We start from the raw sequence: 14,903 nt of genomic DNA on the forward strand, positions 1-14,903 counted from the left end.
AAGAGAATATCTGCACAGTGTATGATATTTCATAATTCAGAAAGACATGAAAATTCAAAATTTGGAATTTCATATTCTAGAAAAAGAACGAGAAAAAAAAATTTAGATGAATAAACGTATTTGGACCAAGTTACAGTTTAAAAAATTACAATTAAATAATGTAATTAATTTACTCACAATTTTTTGAGCCATGCCTATGCGAACAGAAATATTTATTATTTATCTTTTATAATTAAAAAACATTTATACTGCGGTTTATCCTCCTCATCTTATTTGTAATGTCTATTAGCTTCAATGCTGCAATTTTTTCTTTCTTTTGAAAATCGTATAAATTCACAACTTATCTTTTAATTTTATGATTAATGTTACAGATTCTGATTACAGACTTGAGAATGCTTATTATTCTAAAATGAAATACTAAATTTTATTACAGTTTACTCTTCACGTTTTTTCTATTTTATATTTAGTCTAGTGTCCTTATAAATATATAACGTTTCTAGAGCTTTATTGCGACATCCAATTAGTGAATCAGTAAATACTACAGCACATTCTAAATCAAATAAATTAATTACGACGAAAAGATATCTTATTTAATGAAACTAACCGGGACGGCTATGGTCTCATAAAAGCGGAAATTTATGATGTCGAGAATTATGTCATAAACGATATTTAGAATAATATATTGTTCTTTTAGTTTTATTGCATAATTGTAAAATATTCTATATAATATCCAATTAGAAAAAAAAATCCCTTTTCAATAGCGTTTTAAGGCCTTATCACACGGCCAAATACCGTCTGCACTTTCGTGGGCAAACGCGCACGGAAAAATGTGTGTAGTGACGTCATGTGGGGATTTGCTGTATGGTAAACCTAAAACACAGGTGTACTTTATGGCTAATTTATCGCTCTTTATTCGCTTTTTCTGTTTGGTGAATATCTGTAGTTTACACATTTCGTTAGTGGGATTCCTGTTCATACATTCCATACATTATATCCTGGGATATATTGCTGTTTCATCAATTTTGTCAATTTTTCAGTAATAATGACAGGTTTACGTACAAAAAAAAAAAAAAAAAAAATCTAATAATTGCATAATGTATCTGTATTGGTATTTCATAGATTAAATTGTGAAAATCAAATTGACACACAGAAATATGCTAAAAAAGCGATTTTGTGAGTTGGATGTGCAATTAATTTTAAAAATAAAAACTTCACTATTATTTATTAATCAAAGCATTAAACAATAACAGAATTATTCAGATTCTTCAGTTCCCTTAAATGTACTATATAATGTGCTGAACAATATTTCAGAGGTAAGAAAATTAATTGATCCTTATTAACTTTCACAACAGCAAAGAATTAAATAATTTTTCAACTGTATGGAAGATGTTAATTACATATTTTAGAAAATCAAAAATTATACCATTATTTTAAAAAAAATTAAAGATTTAATCTGCTCAAATACAGTTCACAAAAAGAAGACAGTTCACATAAACATTAATAATTTTTTTAATTCGGAAAATAAATTTTCTTAGTTTTAATGACTATCTACGGGTGTCAATATCTCTTCGTCTTAATTATTGTACGAATTTCTTCGTGTAGCATTTGTCTTTAATAATGAATATTCAGTGGATTCGAAATAGCCGGTTTTTGATGAATAAAGTCGATCAAAACCCATTTTTTATCACACGACCATAGAACATTTTGGAAATGTGTTTACAAATTAGTTTCATATTGGCGCCAATCGCGCCATTCTTGGCAACTACGTCAGTACCAAAGCCATGCACGATTGGTTGAATTTCGTTTGCAAACAATCTTTCCGTCGCTATCGTCTACATTTTCAAGCAGGTTTGAAAAAGCTCACGATGACGGAAAACTTGCTTGACCGGTTGCCTGCGGGTAAAAACGGAAAATTGCCAACGAAAGTGTAGACGGTATTTGCCCGTGTGATAAGGCCTTTAGAAGGATTAAAAAAAAAAAAAAAAAAAAACAACAACAACAAAAAAACTGAAGTTTAAAAGTGTATCATGAGCATTATTCAACTTCTGCTATCATATCTTTAATTCAAAAGTTTATTGTATTTTGTAAAAACGCTCTAACTTACAATCTACTTTTATAGTTAAAAAGTTTATTGTTTTGCTTTTTTGCTAAAATTTCTTGCTAAAATGCTTTTTTAAAAAGATATATGCACGATGCTCTACAATTCGACAATCAGTTACTGAGGGTCTCAGTAAACAAGGAACACTTTGAAGAGGAAATCAAAATCATTAATCAGATATTTAACCAGTTGAGATGAAAGAATACTTAAATAAATTAATTATATTAGATGCGAATTTACTGTTCAAGTTATTTTATTTTTAATTTGGCTGTAAAACAAGTTAAATCAGATCAGTGAATAATAACACCTCTTGCATCATACTTTCGGTTTGATGAATTAACTGTTACTTTAACTTTCTTTTGCCGTCTGTTGTGCTTTTTAAACTAAACAAAACGTGGATTTATAATTAGTTTTATGTATAAATCTATTTAAAATGCTTAAATTATATACCGATTCTTCTTGCAATATTGGATCATTGAAAATCCTCGCAACTGCCGAATTTTTTTCCACAAAAGTTGAAGTGATTCGATCATCCGGTAGAGAAATATAATTTCATGAAATTAGTTTGACACATTACTTAGATTTTGAAAATTAATGTATTTGATTTAATCAGCATTAGTTTAAATTACATAATTATCACTGTATATTCAGATCTGATGCATCATCTTTCTAGGCGTTTAAACGTTTAACGCCTAGAAAAAATTAATTAATCTATTGATTGCTCATTCCAAAGAAATATTAAAACTAGAGAAAATTACCTAATATTCTGTAAATACGTATGTTAGAATTCTGAATATGACTTGTAAATATCATTTTTCATAAATAAATTTATTTACTTTGTTCTTATTATATCTATTTAATATTTTAAGTGTCGAAATTTTATAATATTTTTCATATATAATCAAGCTTTGTTGTCTAATTTACCCAAGTATGTCTCAGTTTATGCATTTATTTTTCCTGTAACTATAAGATATTATCCTTTATGTAAAACTGAATGATTTTGATCTGAAAAATAGTCAGTTGAGTAAAATAATTGCATGTGAAAGTGTAATATGAGAGTGTGTATATATAATGAATTAGAAGTAATTTAATATTGCATTGTATTAATTTTGAAATTTTTCCTTTATAGATTCTAAAACATCCGTTACTTTTCCTGTTTTGGAAGTATCAGATGGTTCATCTTTCTTTTCTTCCAATGCTTCTTGCAGGTATGTTTGTTTTTCAGTATTAATTGAATGTTTTTTTTTTTTCCCATAATATTAGAAAATATTATGAAAAATAATATTATATAAAGGTCAGAAAATATTATAACCTTTCAAGTTTTTTTCACCTGCAACCTTTTCTCTGAAATAGAAAAATCACCATGATCTTGTTTCTTTTAAAATAAGTTTATTGTAAAAAGTTATTAATAAATAACAAAATGAAATATAAATAAATGATTATAAGAAATTTAAAATAAAATTATTTAAAATGGAATAGATAATAGAAATTGAAATAACGTGAAATTGAGTTAATTGAAGCTAAAATTAGAATTCTTATTTTCCTTATTATTTTTGTTTTCAAATTTGCAAATATTTCAAATATTGATTTTGAGTCTTAATTTTCATTATTCCCTTTTTTTTCTGTGCAATCTTGTTTTGAGTAGTAGTTTAAGAAAAGTTCTTAGAAAACAGGAACAGCATAATTTTAAAGAGAAAATTAATCATTTGGAAATCATAGGCAATAATAATAATTCTTTTTTTTTTTAGCTTATGGAGACATATTAGCTTTTTTTTTTCTCAAATTTTGGCATTTGTTTTTTTGACATTTGAATCACTCTCTCTTTTTTAATTAAAAAAATAATCCTTCCAGATTTCTGTATAACATATCATTGTTATATATGCTTAAGGTTGATAAAATTCCTATTTTTTTGTGAACCACTTTTTTATATGTTTTTAGAAAAAATGATTTTTTTTAGTTACTTGTATAGTTGATGTGGAAATTTTCTTGCTCTGTCTTGTGTGTTTTTTCTTCATTTATGAGTTGACTGCAAAATGTTCAAAGGGGGAGGGAGATTTTATATTAATAAATATTTTTTAAAATAATTATTTCTGCATTTGTAATGCTTTAATATAAAACCTGATATCTAAATCCCTACTTAGGTGTTAGAATTGATTCTATATACATATGAATGTCGTATATGTTTTATTTTGTTGTGGGTCAACTCACTGACATTAGTGCTACATTGCTATTTAGGAAATGAGCTTTGCATTTTCTTTGTTACATCTTTGTACTCTTTCTCAATTGTATAATTTAATAAATAATTTGGCAATTCAAATGTTACAGCTTTCTTGGCATGACATTAAAAACATTTTTAGTGATAAGTTGAATCAAAGAATGATTTATATTTTTTTGTATTTTTATGACTGTTAATATTCATAATTATGTAATGATATATGTATCAGTTTTGTTAATAAAAGTTAACATATTATCTTATTGCAGATATATCCAGAGCCTCAATAATGCTATAAGTTCTGATATTGATGCTTGGCTGGAATGGGAATCTACTGTTCTTCAGGTGCTCTGTGTTTTATTTTCTTAAAATTCTAATCAGATCTTTTTCTTCACTGTAAAGTATTTTTTCATATATGTTATTCATGTAATTAAGTTGAAAAAAAATCTCAGGAAAAACTAAAAAAAATCTGTATTTAAACTTCATCCGCTCTTAAAATTGCATCAAATTTTATTTTATATTTCTTTTAACTCATAAGAAATGTTTTATTCAAAGCTGATATTTTCATCGACTTTTTATAATAAATGTTTGTGTTTAATGCATGTTTATGGAAAATATAGTAAAAAATTTTTCCGACTATTTCTTGAAATAATGATGCTCTTAACTTATAATCAATTGTTGCTGTTAAGAATATTTTAATTTGGAATCGTGAAATTTAGTTTCAAGAACTTATGATTTATGTCTGAGAACTTATGATGAAAGCAGCTAATATAAATTTATATTTATTTATAAAAAAATGTTGAAGTAAATTTTTATATCATTAAGGGATTTATGTTTTACAAAGGAATGAAAGATAGAAAAAAGAAGAATTTGATATTTTTCTTGCTCTGTTTTTTTTTTTCCGAGACAAAATTGCTTATTTCTGACTGTCAAATATTAATTCTTTGCAGTTATTTTTTAATTGGCTTTTATTGTTATTTGTTTTATTATTGTAAAACATTTAAATTTTTTATTGATATTTTGAAACCTTTTTATATAAAACTGAAAGAATATCGTATTATTAAAGTCATATATTTTCACAGTGTGCAAGTACCCATATTCATAACATAGCGAAAAGAACTCTTTCTATAGTAACCCCATCTCGCCAAGTAACTGCTGCCTGTTAGCAATTGATAGTTACACCATTTTATTTACCATCTGCTGCACCATTGCTATAAAGAAATCGAGTTGAGAGTAAGGCAAACTTTTAATGATATTCATAGATGTATTATGTAACCATCTATGAACAGAAAATGGAACCTTTTCTATAATTTGTAAATTTCAACTTATTTTAAAACATTAAAATTTTGAAATTTAAAGAACATCCTATTTAAAAATCTTAAAATTGTGAAAAAAATAGTGTCAAACACATTTTTTTTATTTGATTTATGTGGCATTTCATAAAGAATTACAAATCTTAGTGTTACTTTATTTAGAGTGTGTATACATATTTATTATCAAATAATATATATATGTATATATATAAATGTAATATAAAATTTAAAAATTATGTATATTTTTTTGCGAAGTTCAAATATAATTGTGATGCTATTGGATTATATTATATTTTTATTGTTATTATTTTATTATTCTAGCCATCAGTATGTGCTTTATTAAAAGCAGCAAAAGTAGAAGGTGCATCACTACTCTTGAAGAGAAGTTTGAGCTATTTAAATGCAGTTTTAGCTCAACAGAATTATCTTTCTGGGAAAGTAAGAGTTTGCTTTTTATAAAAAAAATGCCCCTCAAACAGTTTTTTTTTTTTTTTTTTGCACAGATTGAAGCTACTGAATGAGCTATTTAATAAGGAGAATGAGAAATACTGCTTATTGCAATATACAAGTCTTAAAATGAATTTATACAGAAATAAAATTCCCATTTAATAATTAATTCTTTATTACAGAAGATGATGCAAATATATTCTGAATACCAGATTTTTTTTCCCTTTCTTTTTAGAAAATATCTTAATTTTTTTTAGAGTTAGTGTATCAAAAATTAAATATATGAATGTTATTATAAACTGAGAGTATATAAAATATCTGTGAACATTGATTATTTAAATATCGTCAGATTACGAAATATTATTCTTGCTAAACAAATACCTGTTTACTGTTTAGGTTTGAAAATCCTTCTCAAAATCTGATTAAGGTTTGGTTGATTTGATGGAGCATATTGGCTCAAATACCAGTTATGATTAAACTGCACCAGACATGTGGTAAAAATCAATCTCATTTTAAAAACTTGTTTAAAAATAGTGTCATATATCACAGCCTGTCAACTTGTACTGTTTTGCTAAAAGCTAGCTGCAAAGAATAATATAACTATAAAAACAAGTTTAAAATGGTGAGATTTCATATAATGTATCTGTAGTCCAAATAATGAAATTTTTTTGTCAATACTAACTGTGATGCAATCAGAAAGGCACATACAATGAGGAAAAGATGTTTGAGTACTGATGGCACTACCCATTATGAAGTCCAACAAGGGAAGACAGCCAATGGCTTAAGAATTTCCTAGCATCAGCACTTATCTTGGTGATAATTAGGACTTATACACTCAGAGTCATCTCTAGGAACTCTAACCCCCAGAGAATGATTTTTTCACTTGATTCTTAGCAGACTAACCAAATCATTAAGATATTAGCCAAATTGATGCAGTGGGGGAACATCAGTACACCACCTGTCCAGTGGACCAACACATGGGAATTTTGTCTGTCCATGAGAAGTTAACGGCAAAAAGATTGGCTACAACTTTTCATGGAGAGCTCCCTCACTTACCTTCAAGGGATGGAAGGATTAAATATGCAGCAAAAGGAAGAAGGGAGGATAAAGGAAGGGAATAAAAATCCCTAGGAATTTCATGACACTTGTACTTGCATACAGAAGATGAACTTCTCAGGATAGAATTCCATTGAGGAGAATTGTATCTATAAATATTTTAGAGATATTCAATGAGAGAAAATTGTAAATAATTCACTGGCTTTCAGTGTTTTCCTATCAGTGATTTCCTTTGTACAGTAATACAACAAATAATGTGTAGCTTCATTCAGAAAAATTTCAGTGATTTCTACTTGGAACATTTTATTTAAAATTGAGAACGTTTCTATTTTTAATTGTAGTTCTTTGACTTACTAAGTAACTAAAGCACAAATTATTCTCCAGTAGGAGAAAACTTTTTTCTTACTATTGGTCTTTATAAATATTCATCTGGATTCCTGTAATTTATAAGAATGCATGCACTTGTGTACATAAAAAAATATTAAAATAAAAAATGTACATAAAAAAATTCTTTTGATACAGTAGATTTGATTAATTTACTTTTTTAAATTTATGAAATGGAAATAAAATGTGGGATTACATTTCTCATCTAAAAATAACATCTTAATGAAATTTTTATATATATTTTTAAGTTTAAAATACTTTTATAGTTCTAAGATATTTTTACTATTTTTTAGAATTCCTTAGGCCTTGCTGATATTGTAATCTGGGCAAATTTACATCCATTGCTTAAGGCATCCTTTTTACCTGATGGTGAGCATGGGTATTATTTTATAACTCTTTTATGTATGAAAAGAAATTTTCTAATTCACTCATTCCAAAACAGCTATTTAACTTAATTGTTGTCTTACTCTTAACCATCATGTGTCTGAGAACTAAATTTTTCTATATTTTTTTATATTTTAAAATTTCTGAAACTTTTCAATCATGATTGAGTTCTATGTCTTGCTTTAATTTATTACTTTCTCTCTCTTATTTTTTTGGGGAAGATAGTAATCATTATTTTTCAGCTTTGAAGTGAAATGTGGAATATGATTTCTTTTATTGAATGTTGCCATTATGCAGAATTATAAATTCTTTTTCTTTATTTCAAATGTTTTGTAATTTATTGCAAAGGAAACAAAAATACTACAAGTTAGTTTAAAAAGTGACTCATCATTCATAATAATTCATTGGCAGGAAAAAAAAAAAGGTCTAATTTTCTTTTTAATTATGATCCTCTGATCTATTTACTACATTATTAGGTTTCTTAGTGGAATTTATTTCATTTTTGTCATGCCCATTTGGGGGAGAATTTTTTTAAGCAGATAAAATTTTATGATGAATTTATAATTGTAGTATCATTTATAAAATAATCTATTAGTCTGAACTTAATTAAATTAATTAGCTTTTAATTTAATTAAGGTCAGACTAATAGATGTTTGTCATATAGGAACAAACTTTGTAATGTTCGGCCACGATCAGAATTAAACTTCTTTGTCTTTAGTCCTTTTTCTAATTTCTATTCCTTTTGTTCCATAATGCATTTATTTTCAATGATTTATTGAGATTTACAAGAACTGATAGACATAACATTTTAGATTAGAAAATGCAAATTCTTATTTTTTTAATATAAATATAAATATTGATAAAAATTAAAATAAGGAGAAAAAAATGTTTGATAATTAAACTTCTTGCTGCTGTATACTTGTATTAAGAAGGTACACATCATGTTTTTTTTACATTATAATTGCACTTTGGTTATGAAAAATATATATATATATATATTTTCTTAATTTTTTAAAGTAATATTTGTTTCAAGTTGGTGATATATAAAATTTTATCTCTTTGCAGTATCTGAATTTTCTCATTTACAAAAATGGCTTACCGGCTTGAAAACTCAAAGTCCTTTATGTAAGGCATTTTCCATTGTTTCTGAAGATGCAAAGCCTGAAAACTTGAAGGTATTTATTTTTTTGTTTCATTCTCGTATTACATACAATTTCAAAATATACATATTTTTTTAATAATTGTATAATTTTAATTTTAATAAAATGAACAATGAAAGACACTTTCTTAACTTTTTTATTTGCTGAGTTTAAAAATAGTTTTCAAAACTTGGATATTTGACTTGTGATTCATTTTAAAAGATATTATCTTTCATACATTTGTTAACCTTTGTTTTCCTTTTCGATTATCAATCTTCATTATATAAAAGATTTATAAAAAAAATTTTTCATGTCAAAATAGAATGTTGTCATATGACAGAAACTTTTAATGAAATTAATCATCTAAATTAGTTAATAATCTGTAATGGTACAAGTTCTGATTGATTGAGCTTCAGTCCTAATTAATACAGTGAGAAACAAAACCAACAATATGAGATCTTATTCACTGTCTTTTGAAGTTGAAATGTTAAAAATTGACTGCATTGCCAGATTAATTTTACAATGAATGTTTCAATGCATCTAAAGGTTCAGAAAGACTTCCATATAATTGTTTGACTCTTTTTCAAATATGCAGTTTCTTTAAACAAAACATATATTAACACTATTTAAAACTATATTACATTGAAATATTAATTGCTTTTAATGACATTAGAATCATATTTAAGGTAATTTATTTCAATATAATGATATATATCTTAACTTTTCTTGTATTATTAAATAAAGGTATTAACAATAATGACATGAAATATCTAATTCATATATACTCAATTATATAAAATAAATATCAATGAAAAGAATATCTCATGATTTTTTTTTAATTCTAAACCAGCCTACAGAAAAGAAAAATATTCATACCCAACTACATTAGTAGCAATAATCAGTCTTAATGGAAATAAACATGAATTTTTTGCTCAGTCTCAAAGGATTGATATCAAGTAAATTTTAATGCATTGCTACATCATATTGCTATTGTTACATCATCAGAAATATTTTTTAGAAGATGAAAGAGGAAAGGAAATGGTAATTAAAAAAAAAGAGGGGGGGCAAGGAAGATGAATAAAATATCAAACAATATCACAACAGTTAGTGAATAAAGTTTTATAAAGTCCTTATTTAAGAGAGAGAAAAAAAAATTTGTTATTCCAAGTTATCAGAAGGTTAAGGAATAAAGTGATAATTTGAAATATCAATGATCATCACCTTTTATTTCCCATAAGGGGATTGTGAATGACCTCATTTTTTTTATTATTATTATCTGATAATCTTTTACTTTTTAATGTGAAGAATTTTTTTATAGAAATAATCTGTGGCTTTTAATTTTATTATCAATTTCATTTCCATTGTTTTATTGCAAAGTAACAAACCACATTATTGTATTTCAAAAGTATTTTTGTATTCAACATTGTTGTTTTTCAGTTGTATTTATCATATTTTGTATTTTTTCCAAAAATACAGAATGTTGTGATAAACTTAAAGTCATCCCCCCCCCACACACACACATTAAGAGTTACTTTATTACTTTTTTGTAGCTGAAGTTTTTGCAATATTATCAGTTATTTTGAATTTTCAACCAGAGTTTAGCAAACATACATTTTTTTTTCTAGAGGTAGATTAAAAGGAATTGTGTAAAATTAGGCAGAAATGGTTTTGATTTCAATATTGATTATGATAGTCCTAAATATTTTTTTAATCATGAATTTTTCTTTAAATTCAGAGATGGGCAAATATTTTTATTAGTTTTGTGAACAAGTTATTTAATGCATGTTTGAAGAGAAAAATTCAGACATTTTTTACTCCTTACAATTAAAAACAAACAAACTTATTTCTTATAGGAGTACCTATGTTTTCCATAAAATCTTACTATACCATGTTTCATATTTAAATCAATAAGTGATTAAATTATTGTTAGTCTAAATTTCTTTGTTTCAAATTTATTTTTCAGTAAAATGTAATAAACTGTGAGCATATGGAATGCACATTTTGTTTAGGAATTTTACAGAAAAATGTCATATTTGTTGTGAATTCTTTTATTTTTGTTAGATACTATGCTAATGAAGTAGAGTAAAATAGGTTAAAATTTGAATAAAAATGGTTAAATCAATATTTTAAAAAAAAAGTATTTTATATGGATTTTTAAAACTTGCTCATTTTTTTGTGTTCAATGCTATAAACTTTTTTTTAAATTTTAAATGTGAATATTAAAGATAAATTTTCTGCAAGAACTGAACTTTTTTTTGCATTTGTAATTTAAGCATATTTATGAATTTAAAATGTCCTGTTTTAAAAGTTTTATAAAATTAAATTGATAACCTTCACCAAGACATTTTCTTGTGGTGATATAATTAGAATGATTACATATATGCAATATGACATATCTTTACACTTTAATTTTTTGAAATGAATTTTGTGTTTTGGAAGGAAGTAAGGCAATATTTTCATAATATTTCAGATAAGATTACAAAGAAAATAATTTCTGTTTTGATTTAGTAATAATTAAGTGTTTGTTTGTAATATTAAAAATTTTGTATGGTTTTTGTCCTGTTTTTTTTTTTTAATTATTATTTTATTATTTTCTATTTTTGAAGAGAGATAGGATCTTGTGCTATTTTTGATATCTGGATTGCTCTTATACATTTACTTTGAGAAGTAATTCTATTTTAATTTTAATTAATGAGCTTAAAAATGATCTGATTTTTGTTAATATATTTCTTAGCTAAGGCATTTAATCTGAGCTAACAATTTTAATATTAACAAATGCATATATTAAATTGTTCTGAAAGAATTTAATAACTTTTAGCTCTTGCAATTTTTCTCTTCTGGGGAGAAAAATTGTTGAATAATTTTTAATACAAATACAAAATTTATTTGGTTTTTAAAATATTATTTTACTATTATTCCTGTAATTAAAAAAAAACAAAAACTGTTAGACTCTTTAAACCTTTTTACTTCTATTTACCTACATCATGTTAATGTTACATAACATTACTTAGTTATGTATATATTTGTTAATAATAAACAAATATATAGTTATGTATATATGTTTTTATTTATGTATATATATATATATATATATATATATATATATATATATATATATATATATATATATTACTTAGTTATTTGTCAGCATTGCTTTAGTACAATATTGGAAAAAGTATAAGAAGTTGATTTTTTTATAAAGAAAAATAAAATATTAGTGCAGTAAATTAAAATTAAATTCAGATTAATATTAATTTTTTTTCACCCTTCAATGATTAAAATGTCTTGAAACATATTTGCTCTGATAATTTTGTTTTAGCATGTAAATGGTTATAAGGCTCTTGATATACAAAATGATCATCATGTTCATTGAACCTGAAATTAAGATGTATGGTATTGGGCAAAATTTATATATTTTTACATATTTTTTTTATTTAAAGTACTTGTGAATTTTTACAAACATCATAATCGATCCCAAAAAAATACAAATCATCATCAATTGTCTTAGCATTTTATACATAATAGAGCTTGATGATCTTTGCGTAATTTGAAAACCACCAAGTAAACCCATTATCTTGGAATTCTCAGCATAATCTTAAAATCATCAAGTAAACTGGGAATGCAATCATCTGGACAAAATCTTATTATTTTAAGTATAATGGATATTGACAAAAATCTTGGCATTATATGTATTGTTTAAACACGGATTCTAAAATTCTCTACGCTTTTGTGCATGCATTAGAATGAGTTTAATTCGACAAAATAGGGTTGAGAGAAAAGATGAAAGGAGGAGATGTTTACATTTAATAATAAAGTGAATTCTGGAAAAGCGCACATTCTTCCGCATCTCATCCCTTAGTGAATTAGAATTGTCGAAAAGTGGTTATCTCAATATAGTGAGACAAACAGTGTATTGTAGCTTAGTGTAATCTGAAAATTATTTGGTGTAATTTGTCAAATAAACTTGGGAGTTGTAAAAAGGAATTGGTTCCATTTGTTATATTTTACATTAAAAAATATGTTTCTTTCTTTAAAAATAAACAAAGCAAAACAAAATTTTAAAAAATTTTCTTTGAATGAAATTGTTTTATTGTTCTGAAATTGTTCTATTTTTGTTATAGAAAAAATTGGTGTGCCACAGTTTGTTATCTTCAGAGCATTCAAAATTTTTCATGCCTGTCCATATTCCTGATTTCAATGACCATGCAAATGAATCAGTTGGAGACAATCAAGAGGTAAAATTTATTGATTATTTTTGAAAACTGTATAGTTAAATTCTGTTTGAATTCTCATATCTTCAAATTTGAGTTGGAATTGTTATTTATAATTATGCTGATTAAATATTTGATTTTGTAGTACTGATTTTCATTCATCTAAATTTTTTCTAGGCTTCTAAAGAAGTTGATGTGACTGAAGCTGAAATTGCTCATGCATATGCTGCTTGGCTAAAAGGGAAAAGCTCTTTTCCTTCACCTAAATCAAATAAAGGACCAATGTAAATGAATTTATTTTTGTGATTTTAAATGATTCTAAGTTTTTAATTTTAAATGTTACTAAACTTTGTTCTTAAGCATTGATTAATTAATATTGTCATTTTAAAGCATACTTTGATCCGATTATAAATATTTTTCAATATGAAGAAACAGCAAAATTTAAAAATTGCTCGGAATTTGATATGTATAATAATTAGAAATAATACTTTTTTTAAAAAAATTAGGATTCTTATCTAATTGCCATATTAATAAATTTAATCGGATGTATTTTATATTCTTGATCTTTGTAATCTATTTACACTCCATTATATATGGAATGTAATCTATTTACATTTCATTATTTTATATGTTCAACATGTTGCACTTACTATTTAATATACTATTGATCAAATATAAACAAACTTTAAATATGCTGTATCCTGATGTTAATAATACCTTCATATCATTTTAATTTTTTTTTTTTTTTTTTTGTAGATTACCTAAAAAAGATGAACGAAATATCTTAGTTACCAGTGCTCTTCCATATGTTAATAATATTCCACATTTAGGAAACATCATTGGCTCAGTTCTTAGTGCTGATGTATTTGCTAGGTAAGAAAAAATTGAAAACATTGTTTCATCATTCATTTGTATATTCATATATATTATTTAGTTTTAAAGTTTATATATATATATATATATATTTAATAGTTAGTTTGATAGTATCCTCAGTTCTTCATTTGATGTTAATTTTACTCTACACTACATTAGTAATTTTGATCAGGGGTTACATTGGTTTGGTCATAGAGTTTTAGTTTGGAGTAAGAAAATTGTAGGCTCAAGACACAGTTCCACTAAATAACTACCAAATACATGGTCCTGGTGTTTATAAAATGTGTTATTGTGGATTGAGTTCCCTTCAGTTAATGTTGTGTATAAGTTTGAAACACAGCCATTCACCATCACCATTGGGCTGATGGTGAATGGCATCATTCATCACCATTTGGGCATAGCTAAAAAAAAATGTGACATTAATCCTTAATAGCTTTCATGTAGAAAAAAATCTGATATTTTTTAATTATCTTAACTTTGTTTTACAAAAGTTCTTGCTAACCGCTAAAATTTACTTATTTTTTTATTAAAGCATTGAAAATACATTTAAAATTTATCTGTTTCTATTTTTTACTTTTTTTTTTATTAAAATAATTTATCAGTTTAATAAATTTATCTGTATATTAATATTAATTTTCATATTTTTAATTACTTGAAATAGGTTTTTTGTGCTTAGATTTTATATATTTTTTAATAAAATTTTCTGTGAAATTATAGTTGCTGTTTTAATCAATTAGTTGTAACAGAATAAGTTTACAGTTCAGGAAAGAAAAAAAAAATCACAAA

The 14,903-nt window shown here is 25.2% G+C and overlaps 1 protein-coding gene across 2 annotated transcripts in view; it reads left to right on the forward strand.

Moving 5' to 3' along the window:
* Positions 1-2,450: 2,450 nt before the first annotated feature.
* LOC129975648 (methionine--tRNA ligase, cytoplasmic-like) overlaps positions 2,451-14,903 on the forward strand; it is a 53,699-nt gene continuing 41,246 nt past the window's right edge. Inside the window, exons 1-9 of one of the 2 annotated variants that reach the window (XM_056088746.1) lie at positions 2,451-2,634; positions 3,228-3,306; positions 4,580-4,655; positions 5,945-6,061; positions 7,804-7,879; positions 8,960-9,069; positions 13,155-13,268; positions 13,422-13,528; positions 14,001-14,117. In XM_056088746.1, coding sequence (XP_055944721.1) covers positions 2,532-2,634; positions 3,228-3,306; positions 4,580-4,655; positions 5,945-6,061; positions 7,804-7,879; positions 8,960-9,069; positions 13,155-13,268; positions 13,422-13,528; positions 14,001-14,117 — 899 coding nt within the window. In that variant the 5' untranslated portion in view covers positions 2,451-2,531. Of the gene's footprint in view, positions 2,635-3,227; positions 3,307-4,579; positions 4,656-5,531; positions 5,544-5,944; positions 6,062-7,803; positions 7,880-8,959; positions 9,070-13,154; positions 13,269-13,421; positions 13,529-14,000; positions 14,118-14,903 lie in introns of those variants that run through there. The other variant, XM_056088747.1, reaches the window with a different exon arrangement.

Source organism: Argiope bruennichi, chromosome 7, assembly GCF_947563725.1.
Source record: "Argiope bruennichi chromosome 7, qqArgBrue1.1, whole genome shotgun sequence".
Lineage (NCBI taxonomy): Eukaryota > Metazoa > Arthropoda > Arachnida > Araneae > Araneidae > Argiope > Argiope bruennichi.